General features: G+C 41.7%; 1 protein-coding gene across 2 annotated transcripts; it reads left to right on the top strand.

Annotated features, from left to right (window-relative positions):
* The first annotated feature begins 353 nt into the window (after nucleotides 1-353).
* Nucleotides 354-3,975, top strand: LOC125381026. 2 transcript variants are annotated; one of them, XM_048397090.1, is made up of 2 exons: nucleotides 354-1,340; nucleotides 1,413-3,975. In XM_048397090.1, exons 1-2 carry the CDS (start codon nucleotides 1,213-1,215, stop codon nucleotides 2,518-2,520), a joined length of 1,236 nt encoding a protein of 411 aa, XP_048253047.1. In that variant the 5' UTR covers nucleotides 354-1,212; the 3' UTR covers nucleotides 2,521-3,975. The 2 variants fall into 2 exon arrangements, with proteins under 2 accessions (XP_048253047.1, XP_048253048.1); XM_048397091.1 differs by having other exon boundaries at nucleotides 354-1,803; nucleotides 2,188-3,975.
* The last annotated feature ends 16,828 nt before the right edge of the window (nucleotides 3,976-20,803 follow it).

The raw sequence follows: 20,803 nt of genomic DNA, 5'->3' as shown, positions 1-20,803 counted from the left end.
GGCTGGACTAACAAGTCTATGCATAGTCAAATTAAAATTGCTCACCGAAATTGAAATCCGGTTCGTAAACTGTCGTGCAGATTTCGGTCGATTGCAGGATTTGCAAAGCATGTGCACCGCTAACTCGTTGTCAGCAGATATTTTCCAAATCTTCTCATGTTTTAAATCAAGGTGCTCACATGATTTGATGCATTTCGCGATGTAAGACCTGTTTTATCACAATATATAGATATAGATTATCGATCAGATCGTCCTGACCGGGCACAACCATTTTGTGTGAAGCAAATGCAAGTGATACGAGAGGTGGAATCTGATTGGTCAGTAGGAGAGGCTTAAAAGGGACATAATTGGTAATAGCCACTGGTGGCGCTACGATCGAGCCCAGTAATTCCAGCCTAGTTCGGCAAGGGTGGAAACTGGACTTTTAAAGTCAGTTAACTCTCTTGCCTCGGGAAGATGGGAGGAACGTTGTGTACACGACATCTGTTGAGAGGACCCCTTAATTGGACCTTAATTGTGAAAACTGCCCTGCAGGAAAGTGAGAACTTTGAACCATTGTAAGGTTACCTTACAGAAATACAGGTAAAGTGTATTTGTAAATGTAGATTTTTACAAATTGTATCTCAATTACCGGTATTAGAATTTCCAAAGTTACAACAGTTGGACATGTTTTTGAAGCAGTGGAAAATATTTTTTTATACATACCCCAGTTTAGTTGGAAAACTTCTTTTATGCATGAAAATAAGCAAAAATACCATTGATTCACAAACCGGTGGTGTGTTTTTTTTTGTGGAAGATTGCTGAAGATTCCAATTTTTCTTGGGCAGGAAGACTCTTTTGAATTCCAGCCATGCTTCTTAACTGTTTTATATAGAGATGTTGTCATATATTGCTGTTAGACTTAAGTATAGCTCCTTTAGAAAAACATGATTGTCATAGACAATTTATTTGATAACCAAAGACGACCATGTGCTGTTACGAGGGAATATCAATGTTTATGTGCCATGGTAGCTTTATAATACTGTGATATCTAACATGTGACTTACATATATATATATATAAATATCTGACTGTATCAAGTGATGCTGAAACTGCTCGTGTAGTTGTAGTGTAAACGAGACACACCCTGCAGTGGGGCAGATTTACATAAGAACTGAGACTCATGACGGTCATGTAGTCGTGCACCAGAAATGTTGCTTTGGGACAAAGTTGATGTCCATCAGAACTGAGACACATGACGGTCGTGTAGTCGTGCACCAGAAATGTTGCTTTGGGACAAAGGTGATGTCCATCAGAACTGAGACCCATGACGGTCATGTCTTCGTAGTCGTGGACCAGAAATGTTGCTTTGGGACAAAGTTGATGTCCATCAGAACTGAGACCCATGACGGTCATGTAGTCGTGCACCAGAAATGTTGCTTTGGGACAAAGTTGATGTCCATCAGAACTGAGACACATGACGGTCGTGTAGTCGTGCACCAGAAATGTTGCTTTGGGACAAAGTTGATGTCCATCAGAACTGAGACTCATGACGGTCATGTAGTCGTGCACCAGAAATGTTGCTTTGGGACAAAGTTAATGTCCATCAGAACTGAGACCCATGACGGTCATGTCTTCGTAGTCGTGGACCAGAAATGTTGCTTTTGGACAAAGTTGATGTCCATCAGAACTGAGACCCATGACGGTCGTGTAGTCGTGCACCAGAAATGTTGCGTTTGGACAAAGGTATTGTCCATCCAAACTGAGACACATGACGGTCATGTCTTCGTAGTCGTGGACCAGAAATGTTGCTTTGGGACAAAGGTATTGTCCATCAGAACTGAGACACATGACGGTCATGTCTTCGTAGTCGTGGACCAGAAATGTTGCTTTGGGACAAAGTTAATGTCCATCAGAACTGAGACACATGACGGTCATGTCTTCGTAGTCGTGGACCAGAAATGTTGCTTTGGGACAAAGTTAATGTCCATCAGAACTGAGACACATGACGGTCATGTCTTCGTAGTCGTGGACCAGAAATGTTGCTTTGGGACAAAGTTAATGTCCATCAGAACTGAGACACATGACGGTCATGTCTTCGTAGTCGTGCACCAGAAATGTTGCTTTTGGACAAAGTTGATGTCCATCAGAACTGAGATCCATGATGGTCGTGTAGTCGTGCACCAGAAATGTTGCTTTTGGACAAAGTTGATGTCCATCAGAACTGAGATCCATGACGGTCGTGTAGTCGTGCACCAGAAAGGTTGCTTTGGGACAAAGGTAATGTCCATCCGAACTGAGACCCATGACGGTCTTGTAGTCGTGCACCAGGCAACTCTAGGGCTGTATCATACTCTCTGTTGTGTTTCAATGTCACCGTTGTTAGGTTGTCATCAGATATTAAACACATGTCTTTGTAGATGCCATCATCAAAGGGCAGACACGTGCAGCAAACATGCAGTAAGTGGACTGAAAATGGTTTCAGAAGTCTTGTACACTTATTTACAATTCATCTGTGTTCTTTATAAAAATACCGACTAAAAAACCATGTTAACTCGAAGTCCAGGCGACCATCACAGAAAGCAAGGAATCTTGGCCCTATAGCTGTATACCAGTTTACTGTTTTGTGTGTTGAAACATATAATTCTTTGATCAAACAACAAGAGATCCCTGGTGTTTGGTAATGAAGGATCATTTCTGGGTACAGATGATGTCTCATAGCTGTTGGAGTACACCAGAGAGGGCTAGGGACAATGACCAGTAACTTTGTAGCTCAGTATCAAAACTCAGGACATTTGTTTTAGGTTTGTGGGTATTCTTGAGTGTTCGATGCAATTTTTACGTTTGAAACCTCCAGGTTACACTGGTCGACTCCAAATGAAACTCAAGCCTTGTGTCAAATACTCATTAACACCCGCAAATCTGACAACAGTTCAAAATACATTTTGTCTCGGGACAATGAGATCATGACATTAATATTTAGTAGTATTTATGAAACATTTCCTGTAACGTCAGTTGCACTGTTCAGTATCAATCTGGTCACTAATCCTACCATTAGGGATCTAGCACATTTACTTGGATACAGAAGTCAATATAGACTTGGATGATCCTGATATATGCAAAATCTGCTGTTTCTGTGTTACTAAACTCTCCATTGGGATAACCCTTTATTCCACATTTCAGGAAATAAAATAACACAATTAGCTAACGATATTACTTTAAGATGTCAGTATCCCTATGGAAGGTCGAGTAGTGTAGGTATTTGAAGTATACTACTCAAAAGAGGTTAAAGATCACCTGTCTTTTTTCATATGACAGATATTAATCAGTCATGGCTGATGCGTCTTGCAACACAACCTTCCAATTGTGTGTCCTTAACTTGTTTTGAGTAGTATAATTTATGTTTTGTGGAGGAAAAATCTCTTTTACTGTTGTCGTACTTCGTAGGCGATGTTCATCCCTTCAGTTAAAAGACCAAATGGAGATGATTTTGACTTCGTGTTTATATTGAAATGTATATGAACTGTTCTGTTTTGTGCTTTCCACAAGTGGAAAAATATGGTCAAACAAAGTGCTGTTTTCTTTTGATCCTGTTTCTTTAAACCCAAATCATATTGTTTGCATGGCTTGAATACTTTATGAACCTGTTATATTGTGTGAACTCACTGAAGGCACTGTTATTAATTTTCATGTTTTAAATTGCAATTGTGATATTAGCGTTTTAGTCATTACTAGGGCTGGGACGAGTCCAAATTGACTACCCGGGTACCCAACCCCCTATTACCCGACCCTACCCGGGTACCCGCTGTAGGTCTCAAGAGATAGGTACAAAATGTCTGATTGGGAAACGTTTAACCGTACTCCTGGCAACATGTATTTAGATACAGGTTTAAAATGAGCTGGCCATGCATACACTGAAGTTGACTGAAGTTTTATCTTTATGCAAACATATAAAGTCAGAAGGAATGTGTGCAGAGTCGGAGAGAAATGTGAACATTTGTCACTTTTAGTGTAACTATAGAGTTTTAGATAATTTTTGCCATTAAACAATATAATCACGTGACTAACCACGGGTCCGGGTAGTCCTGTGGGTGCCCAGGTCCTACTCAGTACCCCCCAGACCCGAGTACCCGAGTTACCCATCCCAGCCCTAGTCATTACCATATTCAATGTGAAACATTTTTTTCCTGTATTTTTTCATCTTTTTAGCGCCATTACGGGTATGATCACTGTAACGTGTTATATTTCCAGTTTTTTGGATGTCTGTTTTAACTGCTCTCATCTTTGACTTCAGATTTTATACTAATTCCATCACTGTTGCATATATGATTACATTTGTCTTGTTGATATTTTGATATGATTATCATCGTCATATTTGCAAGCTATTGTTACACTGTTGAGCATGAAACCATGGCCGTTTGTAGTGTCCTCAGAAGTTGCAGTCCGTTCAGTGGAAACGTTTTACCTTTGTTCTATAGTAGAGGGAATATATGACCACAGCAACACTGATTGCAGGGGTAGAAGTCACTATCTGGGTAGCGAGTGAGCTAGGTTAATGCTGCTTTGAACAGTAGTTCAGTTCTGTTAGGACATGTCAACCAAATGTTGGTCTGAAACAAATCTGAGATATATTGATGTGGGAGGTAGGTAGGTGACATTGAACAGTTTGGACAAGCCCACAAGCAGAATATTGTGTTTTTAAGACCAACATCACAATTTGGGCAACTCTGGGATTTTGACACCATGACCAGTGGATCCTGGCACGTCTAAGGGAGGCAACTCTGCATAGTGTGCCTCAACCAGCAATACCTGTGTGGGATGACCTAGTTATTAAAGCATTGTCATGCCTGATCAGTAGACTTTAACACAGGCATATACTGTAACATGTCACAATGATCACATGCTTATGTCCTGGTTGTGATTATGTTGGATTTGTTGTGGTCGTTGCCTGTGTCTCCACAGTTCCACAGTCATTCATGTTAGTGCACTTGTTTCTCTTGGCACAACCCCATCTAGACATCCATGATTCATCAAGTGTTGACTTGCAACATGTCACATCTTTTCTTTGATGGTAGGGACTGGTAGCCCAGTGGTTGAAGCTCTTGCTCATGTTGAAAACCCAGGTTTGATGTTCCAGTCAGTGGTGATGCTGAAATGTTCCTAAATGAGAAGTAGAACTAGGCTCCCTGTTTCATATACACATTTAATAACATTGAACGTAATGTTAACTAATATTTAAATAACATTGAATGTAACATTAAATAACACTGAACATAACATCTAATAATATTGAACTTAACATTTAATAACATTGAACATAACATTTAATAACATTGAACATAACATTTAATAACATTTAATAGCATTGAACGTAACATTAAATAACATTGAATATAACCTTCAATAACTTTGAAAATAGCATTAGATAACTTTGAAATAACATTTACTAACATTGAAAATATTTAATAAAGTTGAATATAAAATTAAATAACATTGAAAGTAAGTTAAATAACATTCAATCTAAACTTTTATAACACTGAATATGACAATAATTAACATTGAACATAACATTAAATAACATTGAATATTACATTAATTAAATAACATTGAATAATACATTGATTAAATAATATTGAATATAACAATCGTCAAAATAATATTGAATATAACAATCGTCAGTATCTAGTTAGTATTGATCTGTTCCAACTGTTCTGCAGGAACTAACATCTATGGATGTGGTACAACATTTTAAAATTACAGTCATTCTTCTAACAAACGTTTTTATCTTATAACTCACTGTAATGGGATGAATTAACAGAGACAGACTTAAGCTCTAAGTCATTTGTTTGATAGATCTGTTTTAGTTGTTTGGATGTGCAGACTGACATTAACACATTCACTGGATAGTCTAGTCAATGCTGTACCTAGTGGTGCGGCCTCCAGCATTTACCATACATTAATTCAACCTTTTTGCTCATGAGATTTATATTTTCTTTATTTTGCTCCAAGATGTTTTTGTCTTTTATTGTTTTATTATATTTAATATTTTTTATTTTTTGTCTATCATGAATAAATGGTTTATTATCGCTGTTTATTCTGTAATATTTTATATGTGTCAACAAAAGGGAATCTACTTCACTAACTACAAGCCCCGTGCAACCAGACATTGACTGGAGATACTGACACACACGCACTGGAGCTGCACATAGACACACACACACACCTTGCATGGTGGGCCAGAAGTTGTCTACAGCATTGCATCTCACCATACAGAGTTGCCTCCCTTGGTTGTAACAGGATTCTCTACACTCTCATAAAAATCAGATCTTTGTTCTGGCTGCCACAAAACAAAGATCTGAGGACATCCCATTACGGATCATTTCAGAACGACCTTTCACCCCATCAATCAGTGTCGCTGACCAGATCAGGAAAGTGACAAGTCGTAATATGTTTTCTGATCATACAACCTTGAACAATTTAGCACAGGTATTCCGAACTGGACTAAATCAATCAAAAACAGAGAAGAGACATTGCCTGGCCCATGGGAATACAATCTAGGCCATCTATAAGACATTCCAGAATGTTTATTAGTTCAGTTTCAAATTTTGAATGGAGAACTTATCAATATACTTTTTAATGCGTAGTCGCCAGGTATTTTTTCTACATAACCAACAGTTTGAAACTAGTGCCCTCTCGTCCCAGCTCCCGCAGCGAGGTGTCGTAGAAGCCAAGTCCTCACCCAAACCTTGGCTGGACTTGACCGCAGCGTCGGCCTCCAACACACACGGTGTGTGAAGGAAATCAACAGTCAGCTGCTGGTGTGCCATGTTGCTGCGATAAGCACTGTGTTCTTCATGCTGCGAATACCAATAAAACGCCAAAATTCGGTCCTATTCCGGTTGTAGTTTTATATCGTGATAATGAGTGAGTGAGTTGGGTTTAACGCCGCTTTTAACAGTATTCCAGTTATATCACGGCGTGTCAGCTTAATGTGGGAGAAAAGCCCGAGGTGATGCAGGTCTCAGAAGTTTACCACTTCGGTGAAACCCACGAGCAAGGATATGGTGCTGACAAACCTAGAAACATAATCGGGGCGAATCGGAATTCGAACCCACAATCATATGTTTCTGGCGTGCCCAAGGGACGCAACTCTGCACAGTGAATCGCGTCGACTTGGGACATCGTGATAAACTCGCAGAGATTATGTCGAAGTAAGCTCGTAACTAACTCGTACGAAACACATACGAAACTAGTCGACCCATGCTTGTCGTAAAAGGCGACTATTTTTATCGGGATAGGGTGGTCAGGCTCGCTGACCTGGTTCATACATGTCATCGTATCCCAATTGTGTGGATCGATGCTCATGATGTCAATCTTTGGATTGTCTGGTTCAGATTTCATTATTCACAGACCGCTGTGATATAGCTGGAATATTGCTGAGTGCGGCGTTAAACAACAAACAAACAAACGAAACTTGTTTTTCTCGTGTCAACATCGGTAAGATTTCGTAATGGCATGTACTAAACTCGTGTTATATTCATAGTTAGCTCGTGGTGTGCACGTGCTGTATCTAGCTAGTGTCGTGTGCACGATTTTACATACTGTAACATATAATTCACACATAATATATATTGCGGTCATCATCGCGAAAGTGGGCGGGTAGCATAACAAACCTCACTCCTTGTCTTGGAGACCTTTGACTTGACTTCCAAGTAGCCAATGAACCTTTAGATAATAATATTAAAATGTATATATATATATACTGGAAGATATCGGGGTAGAATAGGTCTTCAGCGACCCATGCTTGCCATATAGCTGGAATATCGCTGAGTGCGGAGTTACACAACAAAGAAGCAAACAAATAGCTGGATGATAAAGTGTTCTATCTCATCTGAGGCTGCTGAAGACGGCGTGTGTTTGGCCACAGCTTGTGAAGCCCTTTCCTCACATTACCACCAAGATCTCACCGCTTTGCGACAAATTGTTGATATTTTAGGAGCGCTTCACTAATATCTAAACTTTTGATGCCGACATTGTGATAGGCATAATTAATTATGTCCGAATTATAAAAAAAAATTAACGTATTATGGGAATCAGTTTTTGTGTATCATTGAAAGGTACAAAAATACCTCTATCAAAAGTGGAGTCGTATATTAGCATGCGGGCGACTGCATGCGACAGAATGGTTCCATCTACATGTATATCCGCTAAGTTCCTGTGTCCGATACATGTTTGCTTCCTGGATAAGGTGAGGTGAGGTGAGGTGAGGTGAGGTGGGGTTTAACGTCGCGTCAAAGAATATTGCACTTATATAGCATGCACATGTGTGTGTGTGTGTGGCTGCTGCTACTAGTTCGGACTGGTGCCGATGTATAGAGACACCATGCCGCAGTTTAACATGAATACCCCACTCAGACACAGTATACTGACTCCGAGCCGACCAATCCTTGTTTTAGCCTCTTAATGCAGAGCGCCAGACAGGGTAACAACAAGTACCATCTTTTAACGTATTTCGGTATGACGCGGCCGGGGATCGAACCCCGGACCTTCCGCTCTCCGGGCGGACGCTCTTCCACTAGACCACGGAGGCGGTCTCCTGGATAAGTAGTGGCATAAACAGGGGCCTATGGAGTAAATTCATTTACTTATAATATAAAGTTTAAAGAATTCCGGTTGGAATGGTTTAACTCCGCGCGTTAACAATCTTTCAGTTACGTTAGACACTCAAGGGCCATTGATAAGTATGCCTACACGCTACTTGCCAAAAACCTTCTGTTATTGCAGTGCAGAAAAACAAATTTTTAAACTATCAAAATATTTGAGAGCGTTATAGGGTATTAGATAAGTAAATTAAATTAAATTTGTTCACCTGAAATTAATGTTGATAAAGAGTGCATTTCTGTGCATGTTGTGTGCAGTACTGTGCACGTCAATGCACGCCGGGGTGTTAGATAAGGGAATGACGCCCACAGGCGCTGCCAACACGTGGGTTGAATTTGTTATGCATTTCATCATTTAGAAGCTATGTTATAGAAATGATGATACATGTTTCTCAATCTCCATGACAACTGTAACTTTGTGAGAGAAAAATTAAACTCTTGAAAATTGTTTTCGCTGCACTGAACTCAAGACAGAGAAGTGTCTGCTGTTGCGCGTCTACTGACGCGGTTGTATTAACAGCATCATCTACCACCACGTGTACTACGTCGGAGTCAGCATCACGACGTTGGTCTGTAAATAGTCGAGTCTCCAGGCGAACCAGTGGTTGATAGTATGAGCAACATCCCACGCCGTCGGGGGACGCTGACTTCTATTTCATCCTCAAATGCTATTTTTGTTGTGAACATTAATCTGTCTCATGTGTTTGTCTGCCCGCACTCAGGAATATTCCGGATATGAAGGTGGGCTGTAAACAGTCGAGTCTTGACCAGACAAACCAGTGATTGATAGTATGAGCAACGTCCAAAGCCATCGGAGCAGGATGACACGCAATCAGCCAAGCCTGACCCCCGATCCATTAAGACGCTTTTAACGCCAGGCAGGGGTTGCTGAGGACCGACCCGTTGAGGATTACAATATACAGGTTGAGAAAATTATTCTGCATATCGACCTTTCGCTGAAGGCGAGCCACGTCGCCGAACTGGAAACAAAAGACTCACAAAACAAACAGTATGAGCAACGTTCCACGTCATCGGGGTCGAATGATACGCAATTAACCAAGTCACCAAGCCTGACCCCCGATCCATAATGTCACCTTAACTACAGGCAGAGGTTGCTGAGGACCGACCCGTCAGAAAATACCAAGTCAGACCACACATTGTAGACTGAAGTACATTTAAGTTCGATGAATGCTGTTGACGTACAGAACTATATATCGCTTTAACAATTGTAGCAATGTTTCAGTAGGATCACGAGTAGGTAAGGCGGAATGTTTAGTACACCGGGAATCGAACCCGTGTCAAGCGCCTAAGTATAGCACTCGTACTACTTGCCCCAGTTACCCGAAGAAAGGCGGTTCCTACAAGAATGTAAAAGTTTCGGACGGCGTCACAGACCTCTGAGTTATTTCAGGTGGTAAAAATAATTGAAAATATGTACAGGTTGCAGCTGATTTAAAATCATATATGGTTTGTTTGTTTGTTTGTTTGTTTGTTTGTAGTTTAACGCCGCACTCAGCAATATTCCAGCTCTATGACGGCGGTCTGTAAATAATCCAGTCTGGACCTGACAATCCAGTGATTGACATCATTAGAATCGATCTATGCAATTGAGATACGATGCATATGACATGCATCAACCAAGTCAGCGAGCCTGACCACCCGACCCGATCCGCCTCTTACGACAAGCATAGTCGCCTTTTACGACAAGAACGGGTTCTTGAAGACCATTTCTACCCCAGATCTTCACGGGTCAAATCATATGTGGCATTGTGAAGTAGAAGTGAGTGTACGAGAAAACATTATTCCTGTTATGGTGTTCTCAGATTGTGGTATTTGTGGGTGTTGCGATGGTGTGCATTAATTGTGTATTTATACACCTGGAAACACGTGATCCCGACTTGAAGCTCGCCTCCACTTCAGCAGCTGGGAAACTAGCCTTGCTCAAAGGCTGTACTGAAAGAAAAGTCCATTGATGTGTAGTAATTCTATCCTCCTAATAGGCAAGTCTAGATATGTGGACAGTAGACTCCAGTCTCTCATAGGGTCAACTTGTTCTTATTGTTTACGTAAGCTAGAAATTATGATATAAACTAATACTTATTGCCTTTGAGACGTGTGTAAGTCTACTGGGAAACAACTAAAGCCAGCACCAAGTCATCCTTGGGATACTGGGCTTCACTAGGCTCGCCCCCATACTTCAACCGCTCGGAAAAACGAAAACAAATATATGTATTTCATTAATGAAATATAAACAAACAATAAATGCCTGACGTGAACTCCGGTCACCCTTTTATCCAGACATTATTCCTACCCCGCCCGGTAATACAGCGACCGGGACGATTTGTTGCCGAGAGTTTGGCTGAGTGAAAACAAAACAAGCAGAACTGACGAGCGTAAGCGCTGAAGACGTTTATAACCAGTCGGGATAGAGGAATCGGCTGGAACCGCGGATCGAGGCTTGGTATCGCCCATGTTCTAACGAAGATTGTTGGAGAATACACGATTATTTGTAATAGTTAAAAACTGTTGTTTTATTCATATGCATTCTCTAACACAGACAAACATTAGACTGACAGACTGTGTATACGATTTAAGCATGTAACTTTCCTATGGTCCTCCAGGGCTTCCATATCTCGTGACTGAGGCGAGATGCCGGTTTCGGGTGGCAACGCATTAACGTATATAGGACACGCTCAGTCTTCTCCAGATTTGTTTTGCGCTGCAGCCATCGATATTCCAGCCATATCACTGCATCCTTAGACACGAATCAGTTCCAGACAATCTCCGATCCCTGCTTCAGTCGGCTTTTGCGAAAAGCACGAGACAGTGGGGGACTTTTAGTCGAGGGTCAAACAGTTGGGTGCTGGGATACCGTACTCTCTGAATGAAGTGCCCCGCACGTGTAATCACCGGGACCAACTCTGTTCCCCTGAGACTTGTGAAACATCGAGACATTTAACACTATAGGTGAAATGGTCTTCGGAAATGAAGGGACCCGTGAAGATTCCGGGATAGAATAGGTCTTCAGCAACCCATGCTTGTCGTAAAAGGCGACTAACGGGTTCGGGTGGTCAGGCTCGCTGACTTGGTTGATGCATGTCATCGATCCCAATTGCGTGGATCGATGCTCATGATGTCAATCACTGGCTTGTCTGGTGCAGACCCGATTATTTACAGACGGCGTCATATAGCTGGAATATTGCCGAGTGCGGCGTTTAACAACAAACAAGGAGAACAAACATCGGAAATGAATGTACTCGGCGCTTATAAAAGGATTTACGGTAATCGCAAGGAAAGATCACTTTCAGCTTATTTTGCACTATCGTTCCCAACGGACAACGACGTCTGTTGTTACGTCACTTCCGGGATGACCGTCATATAGCTTGAATATTGCTGAGTGCGATGTAAAACAACAAAAACAAACAAACAAACAAACAATACACTTCCGGGGCGATTCCACAATTTGTAGGCAATGTCTCAACTTTAGATTTCCTACGTCTTTCAAAGGCATTTCTTATTTTTTGCAGCTCGGCTAGTTGAGACTCACAACACTTAATCCCCCATTCGCTGAATGTGTGAAGACCACACTTCATGTATATATTTAGATATACAGTTGTTCTGAATGATTCATGAACAGGTACACGGGCGTTTGTCTGCATGACATTATCTGTCTCAGAAAGTCAAGCGTTGATGTTTACCCTTAAAATGCCTCCAGGTGCCGTAGGGTGTGGGTGGGGTGCGTGGGTGGGGTGCGGGAGTGAGAGGACAGAGGTCATATATATATAACGGCTTTCCCGGAACAACCAATTCTACCCATCCGGTATCATGTGGTTCTAATTCCAAATAACGATTAAATATTTGAATATTATTATTTCCGACTTCGATTCACACGTTAAGTGCCAAGTTGAAGAATGTTTTTATGGTTAGCCTTTGAATACCCCTCAGGTGCCTTGTTGGTGTGGGTGTGGTGTGTGGGTGTGGTGTGTGGGTGTGGTGTGTGGGTGTGGTGTGTGGGTGTGGTGTGTGGGTGTGGTGTGTGGGTGTGGGTGGGGTGTGTGGGTGTGGGTGTGGGTGTGGGTGTGGGTGTGGTGTGTGGGTGTGGTGTGTGGGTGTGGTGTGTGGGTGTGGTGTGTGGGTGTGGTGTGTGGGTGTGGGTGGGGTGTGTGGGTGTGGGTGTGGGTGTGGTGTGTGGGTGGGGTGTGGGTGTTGGTGTAGGTGTGGTGTGTGGGTAGGGTGCGGTGCGGGGATGAGAGGACAGGTAATATACGAGGGGCGTTCAATAAGTTTTGCAACTTCTATATAAGACCAAGTCGCAGAGTATATTTTGCACTTTTATTTTTCAATATAATCTCCATTCACCTCAATACACTTTTCCATTTGTTCTTCAGGCTTTTAATACCACTTTTATAGAAATCCGCAGATTGGCCCTCTAACCACGCCTCTGTGGCAGCCTTTATGTCCTCGTCATCTTGGAAGCGTATTCCACATAGGGCAGATTTCATTTGCCGGAACAGGAAATAGTCACTGGGGGCTAAGTCTGGGCTGTAGGGTGGGTGATTTAACTGTACAACTTTCTGCGACATGGTCTTACAGTAAACTATGGTTATAGCGAACTCAAAGGGACCACAAATTCTAGTTCGTTATAACCGTAGTTCGTTATAAGCATATAAACAATAGAGATACAGCAAATGGTAGGGACCTGAAAATATCGTTATATCCACCAGTTCGTTATAAGCGTGTTCGTTATAACCGTAGTTTACTGTATATTGAAGTTGCAAAATTTATTGAACGGCCCTCGTGAGTAACGGGTTTCTCGGAACAACATATCCTAGTCAGCCAGTACCATGTGGTTCTAAATCAAAATGATGATTAAATTTGGATATTTTTCTATTTCTGAATCACACGTGAAGTGCTTTGGGGCGGTCGGGAAGCCTAGTAGTTAAAGCGTTCGCTCGTCACGCCGGAGATCCGGGTTCGATTCTCAACATGGGTACAATGTATAAAGCCCATTTCTGGTGTCCCCGAGCTGATATAGTTGGAATATTACTAAAAACGGCATAAAATCAAACTCACTCACTCACTTAAGGTGAAGATTTGTTTCCAGGTATGATTTGGAATATGAGCGCAATACTGCCATATGTTGTAGAGTTTAACCATGGTTTTGTATCCAAGTACACCCAGAGGAATCTGCATCTAAGTGTTCGGTAAATAGTTGACTTATAGAGCATAAACAACAAGCCTCATTAAGACAGTATCTGACCACCCTAGGGAGAAGCATAAAACGAGAGACCAAAACTCTCTTCTGAATGCGGTTTCTACAATAACCTATTTTCAAGATAACAATCAAACACCATCAAACATTCTCTATACAAATGTACGTCTTGACATTATAACCATTTTTAAAGAATAATCACCTAATTCTATGTTCGTTTTTAAAAGTGCCAAAAAATCAACGATCCTGTTTTTTGTATCACCCGACATACTCAAGTAGGTATGTGATAAGGCGAAGGGTTTGGTACACCTGTGGGTTATATTGTGTGCTTGGCGCGACTTGTTAGTGGAACAGTGCTAATGAAAATACCAGATACCGTTAACGCTATCGTTTTATCCGAGCACTTAAGGTTGAGAGGTCGCCTCAAGAAATAGGTCTTTGTGTCGAAAGGGATAGATGGTTACATTGGGGTGAACGTAATAGCCTAGACTTACTATAATCCTCGATATTATATAAAAATAGGTTGACTATTACGCTGAGAAACAATCTTTAATTTTTGTCTGATAAAGGTCATATACAGGTAAATAGAAGGCTAACGTTTAGTCCCAGAAATAAAGTTATCTTATTTTAAAATAAATATTTACAAGATATTAATCCAAATGGAGCACAGAACAATGCTTAATGTGATCAAATCTTTCTAGACTTGAGCTGGATTTATTTCTCTATGGTCAGGGAGTCAGACTAGGTATAAGTAGGTAAATGGTCATTTTGTTTAGAAAATATTAAAAAGACGACGTTTGTTTCGAACTGTTGCGTATATTATAGAACTACGTATGTGTTTTGATGTTTCAGAGATTTCATTTTTGATAAGCAGGTTTACACTGAAAGGGTTTTATAGAACTTCTTTGAGTGGTATTTAGAAGTTGGTGTGATGGAAAAGGACAAGATCTGATAGATAAAGAACTTCTTATCACAACTTTCGGTGTAGATTCTAACACCTATATCAACAAAGTGATGATCATTGCAAATGGATACATAATAATTATGTTTTATCCCCAACGAGACAATACCAAGGGACAGAGTTACTCATTGATCTTGTATACCCAACACTATCTACATGGCGTCTACACACGTAAGGCCAAGTCTCTGACTCCAAGTCCAGACAGAATAAGTATCACTCCGTGTCGAGCTGGGACATTGTCTCTTTCCAATGAAGTCCCCAATTATTCCAGGAGATTACTAGATGATACATACAGACGACTGAAGTGTCTTGAATGACCTGATTTTAAATTGCCATCTCATCCAATATACGTCTAATATACAGTTACGATAATGGAATGTGGATCACTCACATCAAAGTACCAGCCTGGATCGGCCTTCGCCTGGATCTTGTGTCCACACCATACAGACTGTGGAGCGATCAACATATTCTCTACAAAAAGTGTCAAATCTGTTTTGTTTAAGCTTTAACAACTGGCACAGGTTAAACTACTACTACTACTACTACTACTACTACTACTACTACTACTACTACTACTACTAGTAGTAGTAGTAGTCCCTTGAAGATCCGGGGTAGAATAGGTCTTCAGCAACCAATGCTTTCCGTAAAGACTATGCTTGTCGTAAAAGGCGACTAACGGGATCGGGTGGTCAGGCTCGCTGACTTGGTTGATGCATGTCATCGATCCCAATTGCATTGATGGATGCTCATGATGTCAATCACTGGATTGTCTGGTCCAGACTCGATTATTTACAGACCGCCGTCATATAGATGGAATATTGCTGAGTGCGGCGTTGAACCAGTAATACGCGAACCAAGCAATACACAGGTCATATAGTACGATAGGGGTTAAATAGTGTGACGTGTTATTCCCGTCCCATCCAGTGACCTCCGTACATTTGCCGTTTCTCGCGCTACAACAAACCAAATGATGCCCCGAGTTCTCCACTTGAAAGATACCAAGGGTATTCTTCACTATCAAAATGTTCACACCTGGGGAAAATCTAGAAATAAAGTTGCGTAACCAAGGCAACACACATGTCCAACTCGGCACAAGGATTTGGGGGTATCTATAAACAATGACCTCTCCGAACAATCCTGACATGGATGCAATAAACACCAATGTCACTCTGAATATAGACACGAAGTTGTCTGCGAACATTTACGCAGGGTCGACGTTATTCATTCTCTGTGAAGAAACCGCATATGAAAGTATAGATAAAAGGTTAGTTAGTTTTTTACCCCTACCGGCAGTGGGGGTTTGTAGCTGCGTGCTCCCTGTGAGGGGGGATATCTGGCTGTGTTTTCTTAAGTCTGCGGGATATCAAGAACTAACATTAAAGCGAAATCTGGCCTTTAAGCGGCACGTGTTGTAACGCTGGAGAATACATGAAGTATAGGCGAGACACACTGTTGAGAGTTCACAGAACGAACTGCCATACACGCATGCAGTTTCATACTTCCTCTTGGAAATGATAAACAGAGACTACTTGTCGAGTGTTTCGGTATTGTGGATATCATGTACACACGTATTTTGCGAGTCCACGGCAACCTCAATTGATCTATTCTAATTGACGTTTCCTACCTATTTATATCACGAAGGTAATCGTACCTTTCTCCCATCATCAAATTCTCATTTATGTAAATCTGAGTTTAAGGCGTAAGTAATGTCCCTCAGTGAAGTAAGTTTTAAAACCGTGTGTACATGATTCGTGTGTGTGTGAGAGAGAGGTAGAAATGTGAGAGAGAAAGAAGAGAGAGACAGAGAGAGAGAGAGAGAGAGAGAGAGAGAGAGAGAGAGAGAGAGAGAGAGAGAGAGAGTGTGTGTTACCAGATGACAATGAATTCCCAGTAGTACCGCCGCCACAATTCTCAACCCTGGTCTTGACGAGCGGAGCATAGCCCTCTGTGCTAGCGACACGCAATGTTAATGTGACATGTTCGATATTGACATCGTTCAGAAAATACAAAAATATGTATATAAGCACTTTCATAATAACAATATGTTGGTATAAGTTACGAAACTTGTATATTAAATACGGCGTTGTGCCGTATACACATTACACAAAGCCCAGTTGCTAAAGCATTGCTCGTCACGCCGAAAACACGGGTTCGACTCCCTATATGAGTACCAAGCCCTGTGTGTACTGGGAGAAAAACGGCGTAAAATCCTACTCATTCAGCTGTTTCCCCAAAACGCTGATCCGACCCACAAGTTTAAGCCCAACGTTTCTGCTCGTTTGACCCAGCAAGATTCGTTCAACACCACTGATTCTCTATGCTGAAACGTCGTTTGTGTGATCTAACCCTATACACAATAAACTATCTTCGAAAATAGCAAATGGGTTTTGTGAAAACGTTTTACGTTGCAATAAATTTTGAGAAAATTATTCTGCAGATCGACCTTCTGCTGAAGGCTAGCCACGTCGCCGAGCTGGAAACAAAAGACTCCCTGCGTTGAATCTAGTCGAAAATTTATTGCAACGTAAAACGTTTTCACAAAACAAACCAGTGATCGATAGTATGAGCAACGTCCCACGTCATCGGGGTCGGATGACACGCAATCAACCAAGTCACCAAGCCTGACCCCCGATCCATTATGTCACCTTAACTACAGGCAGAGGTTGCTGAGGACCGACCCGTTAGAAAAAAAACAAGTCAGACAACACATTCTAGATTGAAGTACATTTAAGTTTGATGAATACTATCGATGAACAGAACTATATATCGCTTTAACAATTGTAGCAATGTTTCAGTAGGATCACAAGTAGGTAAGACGGAATGTTTAGTACACCGGGAATCGAACCCGTGTCAAGCGCCTAAGTATAGCACTCGTGCTACTTGGCCCAGTTACCCGAAGAAAGGCGGTTCCTACAAGAATGTAAAAGTTTCGGACGGCGTCACAGACCTCTGAGTTATTTCAGATGGTAAAAATAATTGAAAATATGTACAGGTTGCAGCTGATTTAAAATCATATATGGTTTGTTTGTTTGTTTGTTTGTAGATTAACGCCGCACTCAGCAATATTCCAGCTCTATGACGGCGGTCTATAAATAATCCAGTCTGGTCCAGACAATCCAGTGACTGACATCATTAGCACCGATCCATGCAATTGAGATACGATGACATGCATCAATCAAGTCAGCGAGCCTGACCACCCAATGCCGTTAGTCGCCTCTTACGACAATCATAGTCGCCTTTTACGACAAGAATAGGTTGTTGAAAATCTATTCTAACCCAGATCTTCACGGGTCAAATCATGTGTGGTATTGTGAAGTAGAAGTGAGTGTACGAGAAAACATTATTCATGTTATGGTGTTCTCAGATTGTGGTATTTGTGGGTGTTGCGATGGTGTGCATTAATTGTGTATTTATACACCTGATCCCGACTTGAAGCTCGCCCCCACTTCAGCAGCTGTGAAACTAGCCTTGCTCAAAGGCTGTTCTTAAAGAAAGGTCTATGGATGTATGGAATTCTATCCTCCTAATAGGCAAGTCTGAATATGTGGACAGTAGACTCCAGTCTCTTTTAGGGACAACTTGTTCTTATTATTTACATAATCTAGAAATTATGATTTAGACTAATACTTATTGCCTTAGAGACTTGTGTAAGTCTACTAGGAAACAACTAAAGCAGGAACCAAGTCGTCCTTGGGATACTGGGCTTCACTAGGCTCGCCCCCATACTTCAACCGCTCGGAAAAACGAAAACAAATATATGTATTTCATTCATGAAATATAAACAAACAATAAATGCCTGACGCAAACTCCGGTCCCCCTTTTATCTAGACATTACTCCTACCCCGCCCGGTAATACAGCGACCGGGACGATTTGTTGCCGAGAGTTTGGCTGAGTGAAAGCAAAACAAGCAGAACTAACGAGCGCAAGCGCTGAAGACGTTTATAACCAGTCGGGATGGAGTGAATCGGCTGGAACCGCGGACCGAGGCTTGGTATCGCCCATGTTCTAACGAAGATTGTCAGAGAATACACGATTATTTGTATTTGTTAAAAAACTGTTGTTTTATTCATATGCATTCTCTAACACAGACAAACATTAAACTGACATTCTGTGTATACGATGTAACTCTCCTATGGTCCCCCAGGGCTTCCATAGCTCGTGACTGAGGCGAGATGCTGGTTTTGGGTGGCAACGAATTAACGTATATAGAACACCCTCAGTCTTCTCCAGATTTGTTTGCGCTGCAGCCATCGATATTCCAGCCATATCACTTCATCCTTAGACACGAATCTGTTCCAGACAATCTCCGATCCCTGCTTCAGTCGACTTTTGCGAAAAGCACGAGGCAGTGGGGAACTTTTCTAGCCGAGGGTCAAACAGTTGGGTGCTGGGATACCGTACTCTCTGAATGAAGTGCCCTGCACGTGTAATCACCGGGACCAGCTCTGTTCCCCTGAGACTTGTGAAACATCGAGACATTTAACAATATAGGTGAAATGGTCTTCGGAAATGAATGTACTCGGCGCTTATTAAAGGTTTTACGGTAATCGCAAGGACAGATCACTCTCAGCTTATTTTGCGCTATCGTCCCCAACGGACAACGACGTCTGTTGTTACGTCACTTCCGGGGCGGCCGTCATATGACTGGAATATTGCTGAGTGCGGCGTTAAACAAAAAACAAACAAACAAAAACGAACAACAAAAGAAACAAAACAAACAAAACACTTCAGGGGCAATTCTACAATTTGAGGGCAACTTTAGAAATTTTTAGTCTTTGAAATGCATTTATTATTTTTAGCAGCTCGGTTGGTTGAGATTTACAACACTAAATCCTCCATTTGCTAAATATATGAAGTCAACACTTCATGTATACATTTAGATATACAGTTGTTCTGAATGATTCATGAACAGGTACTCGGGACTCCACCACGGGCGTTTGTCTGCATGACATCATCTGTCTTAGAAAGTCAAGCGATGATGTTTAGCCTTTGAATGCCCCCAGCTGCCGCAGGGTGTGGGTGGGGTGCGTGGGTGGGGTGCGGGAGTGAGAGGACAGAGGTCACATATATACACATGCACAAAAGTTAAGCGCCACCCACCCTATTTGTGAGCTGTTACTTTTGGCACTTAATGATGACTATTATAACGAGATGTACGATTGTTATAAGCCGTATGTGTAAACCTCATGTGATGCAAAAGTTGTCCCAAAGCAAGTTTATCTTGTGTTCCAAAAGAATATGAGCAGAAAGGAATTTTACCGAAGACCAGAAATTGAAGGATTAGAAAACATTGAAAAACGTTTTTTGTCATGTAACTGTCATGATATCAGCAGACCATATCAGGTGTCACATAGACACCCTAGGGAGTGCAGAGCCTATTGCAAGACAGAAACGTCAGTAACGTTAACGTGTGTATGATCCACGGATATTGACCACAGCTTCAACCCTACGCCTCATACTCATTACAAGTCGTTGAATGCTTCTCGGAGGCAAACGTATCCATTCTTCATGAAGTGCGGCTTCAAGTCCAGCGAGATTTTGAACTGGGGGATCACGATGTCTGATTTTCCGGCGAAAAATGTCCCAGAGATGCTCAATCGGATTAAGATCCCGAGATCTGTGTGGTCTAGCATTGTCGTCCATGTAAACAGGTCTTGTCTGAAGAGGATGGTTGTCAAAATGAGGGACTACCACTGGACGAAGAACGGCCAGTTCCATCGACTACGGGCACGACACCATATCAGACGATTCAGCATGTGCCTCTCAGTCAGTTGAGGACGTTTTACTGGACTTCTGGCGTTATAACCAGCCGCTCTGAGGCGACGCCTTACGGTCATCGTCGAGAGTCTCTGATGGGTAATCCACTGCAGTCTTAAATCTGATGAAGTGGCAAATGGATTTCGTCTGACTATCCTGAAAAGACGTCTATCCTCTCTGTTAAATGGTCTTTCTTGGCCTACCAGACCTATGCCTGTCATTAACATCATTGG

This window comes from Haliotis rufescens, unplaced genomic scaffold (genome assembly GCF_023055435.1).
Source record: "Haliotis rufescens isolate VD_foot unplaced genomic scaffold, xgHalRufe1.0.p SCAF_16, whole genome shotgun sequence".
Classification (NCBI taxonomy): domain Eukaryota; kingdom Metazoa; phylum Mollusca; class Gastropoda; order Lepetellida; family Haliotidae; genus Haliotis; species Haliotis rufescens.
Note: the sequence above shows the minus strand (reverse complement) of the source record. Positions and strands in the feature narration are given on the sequence as shown.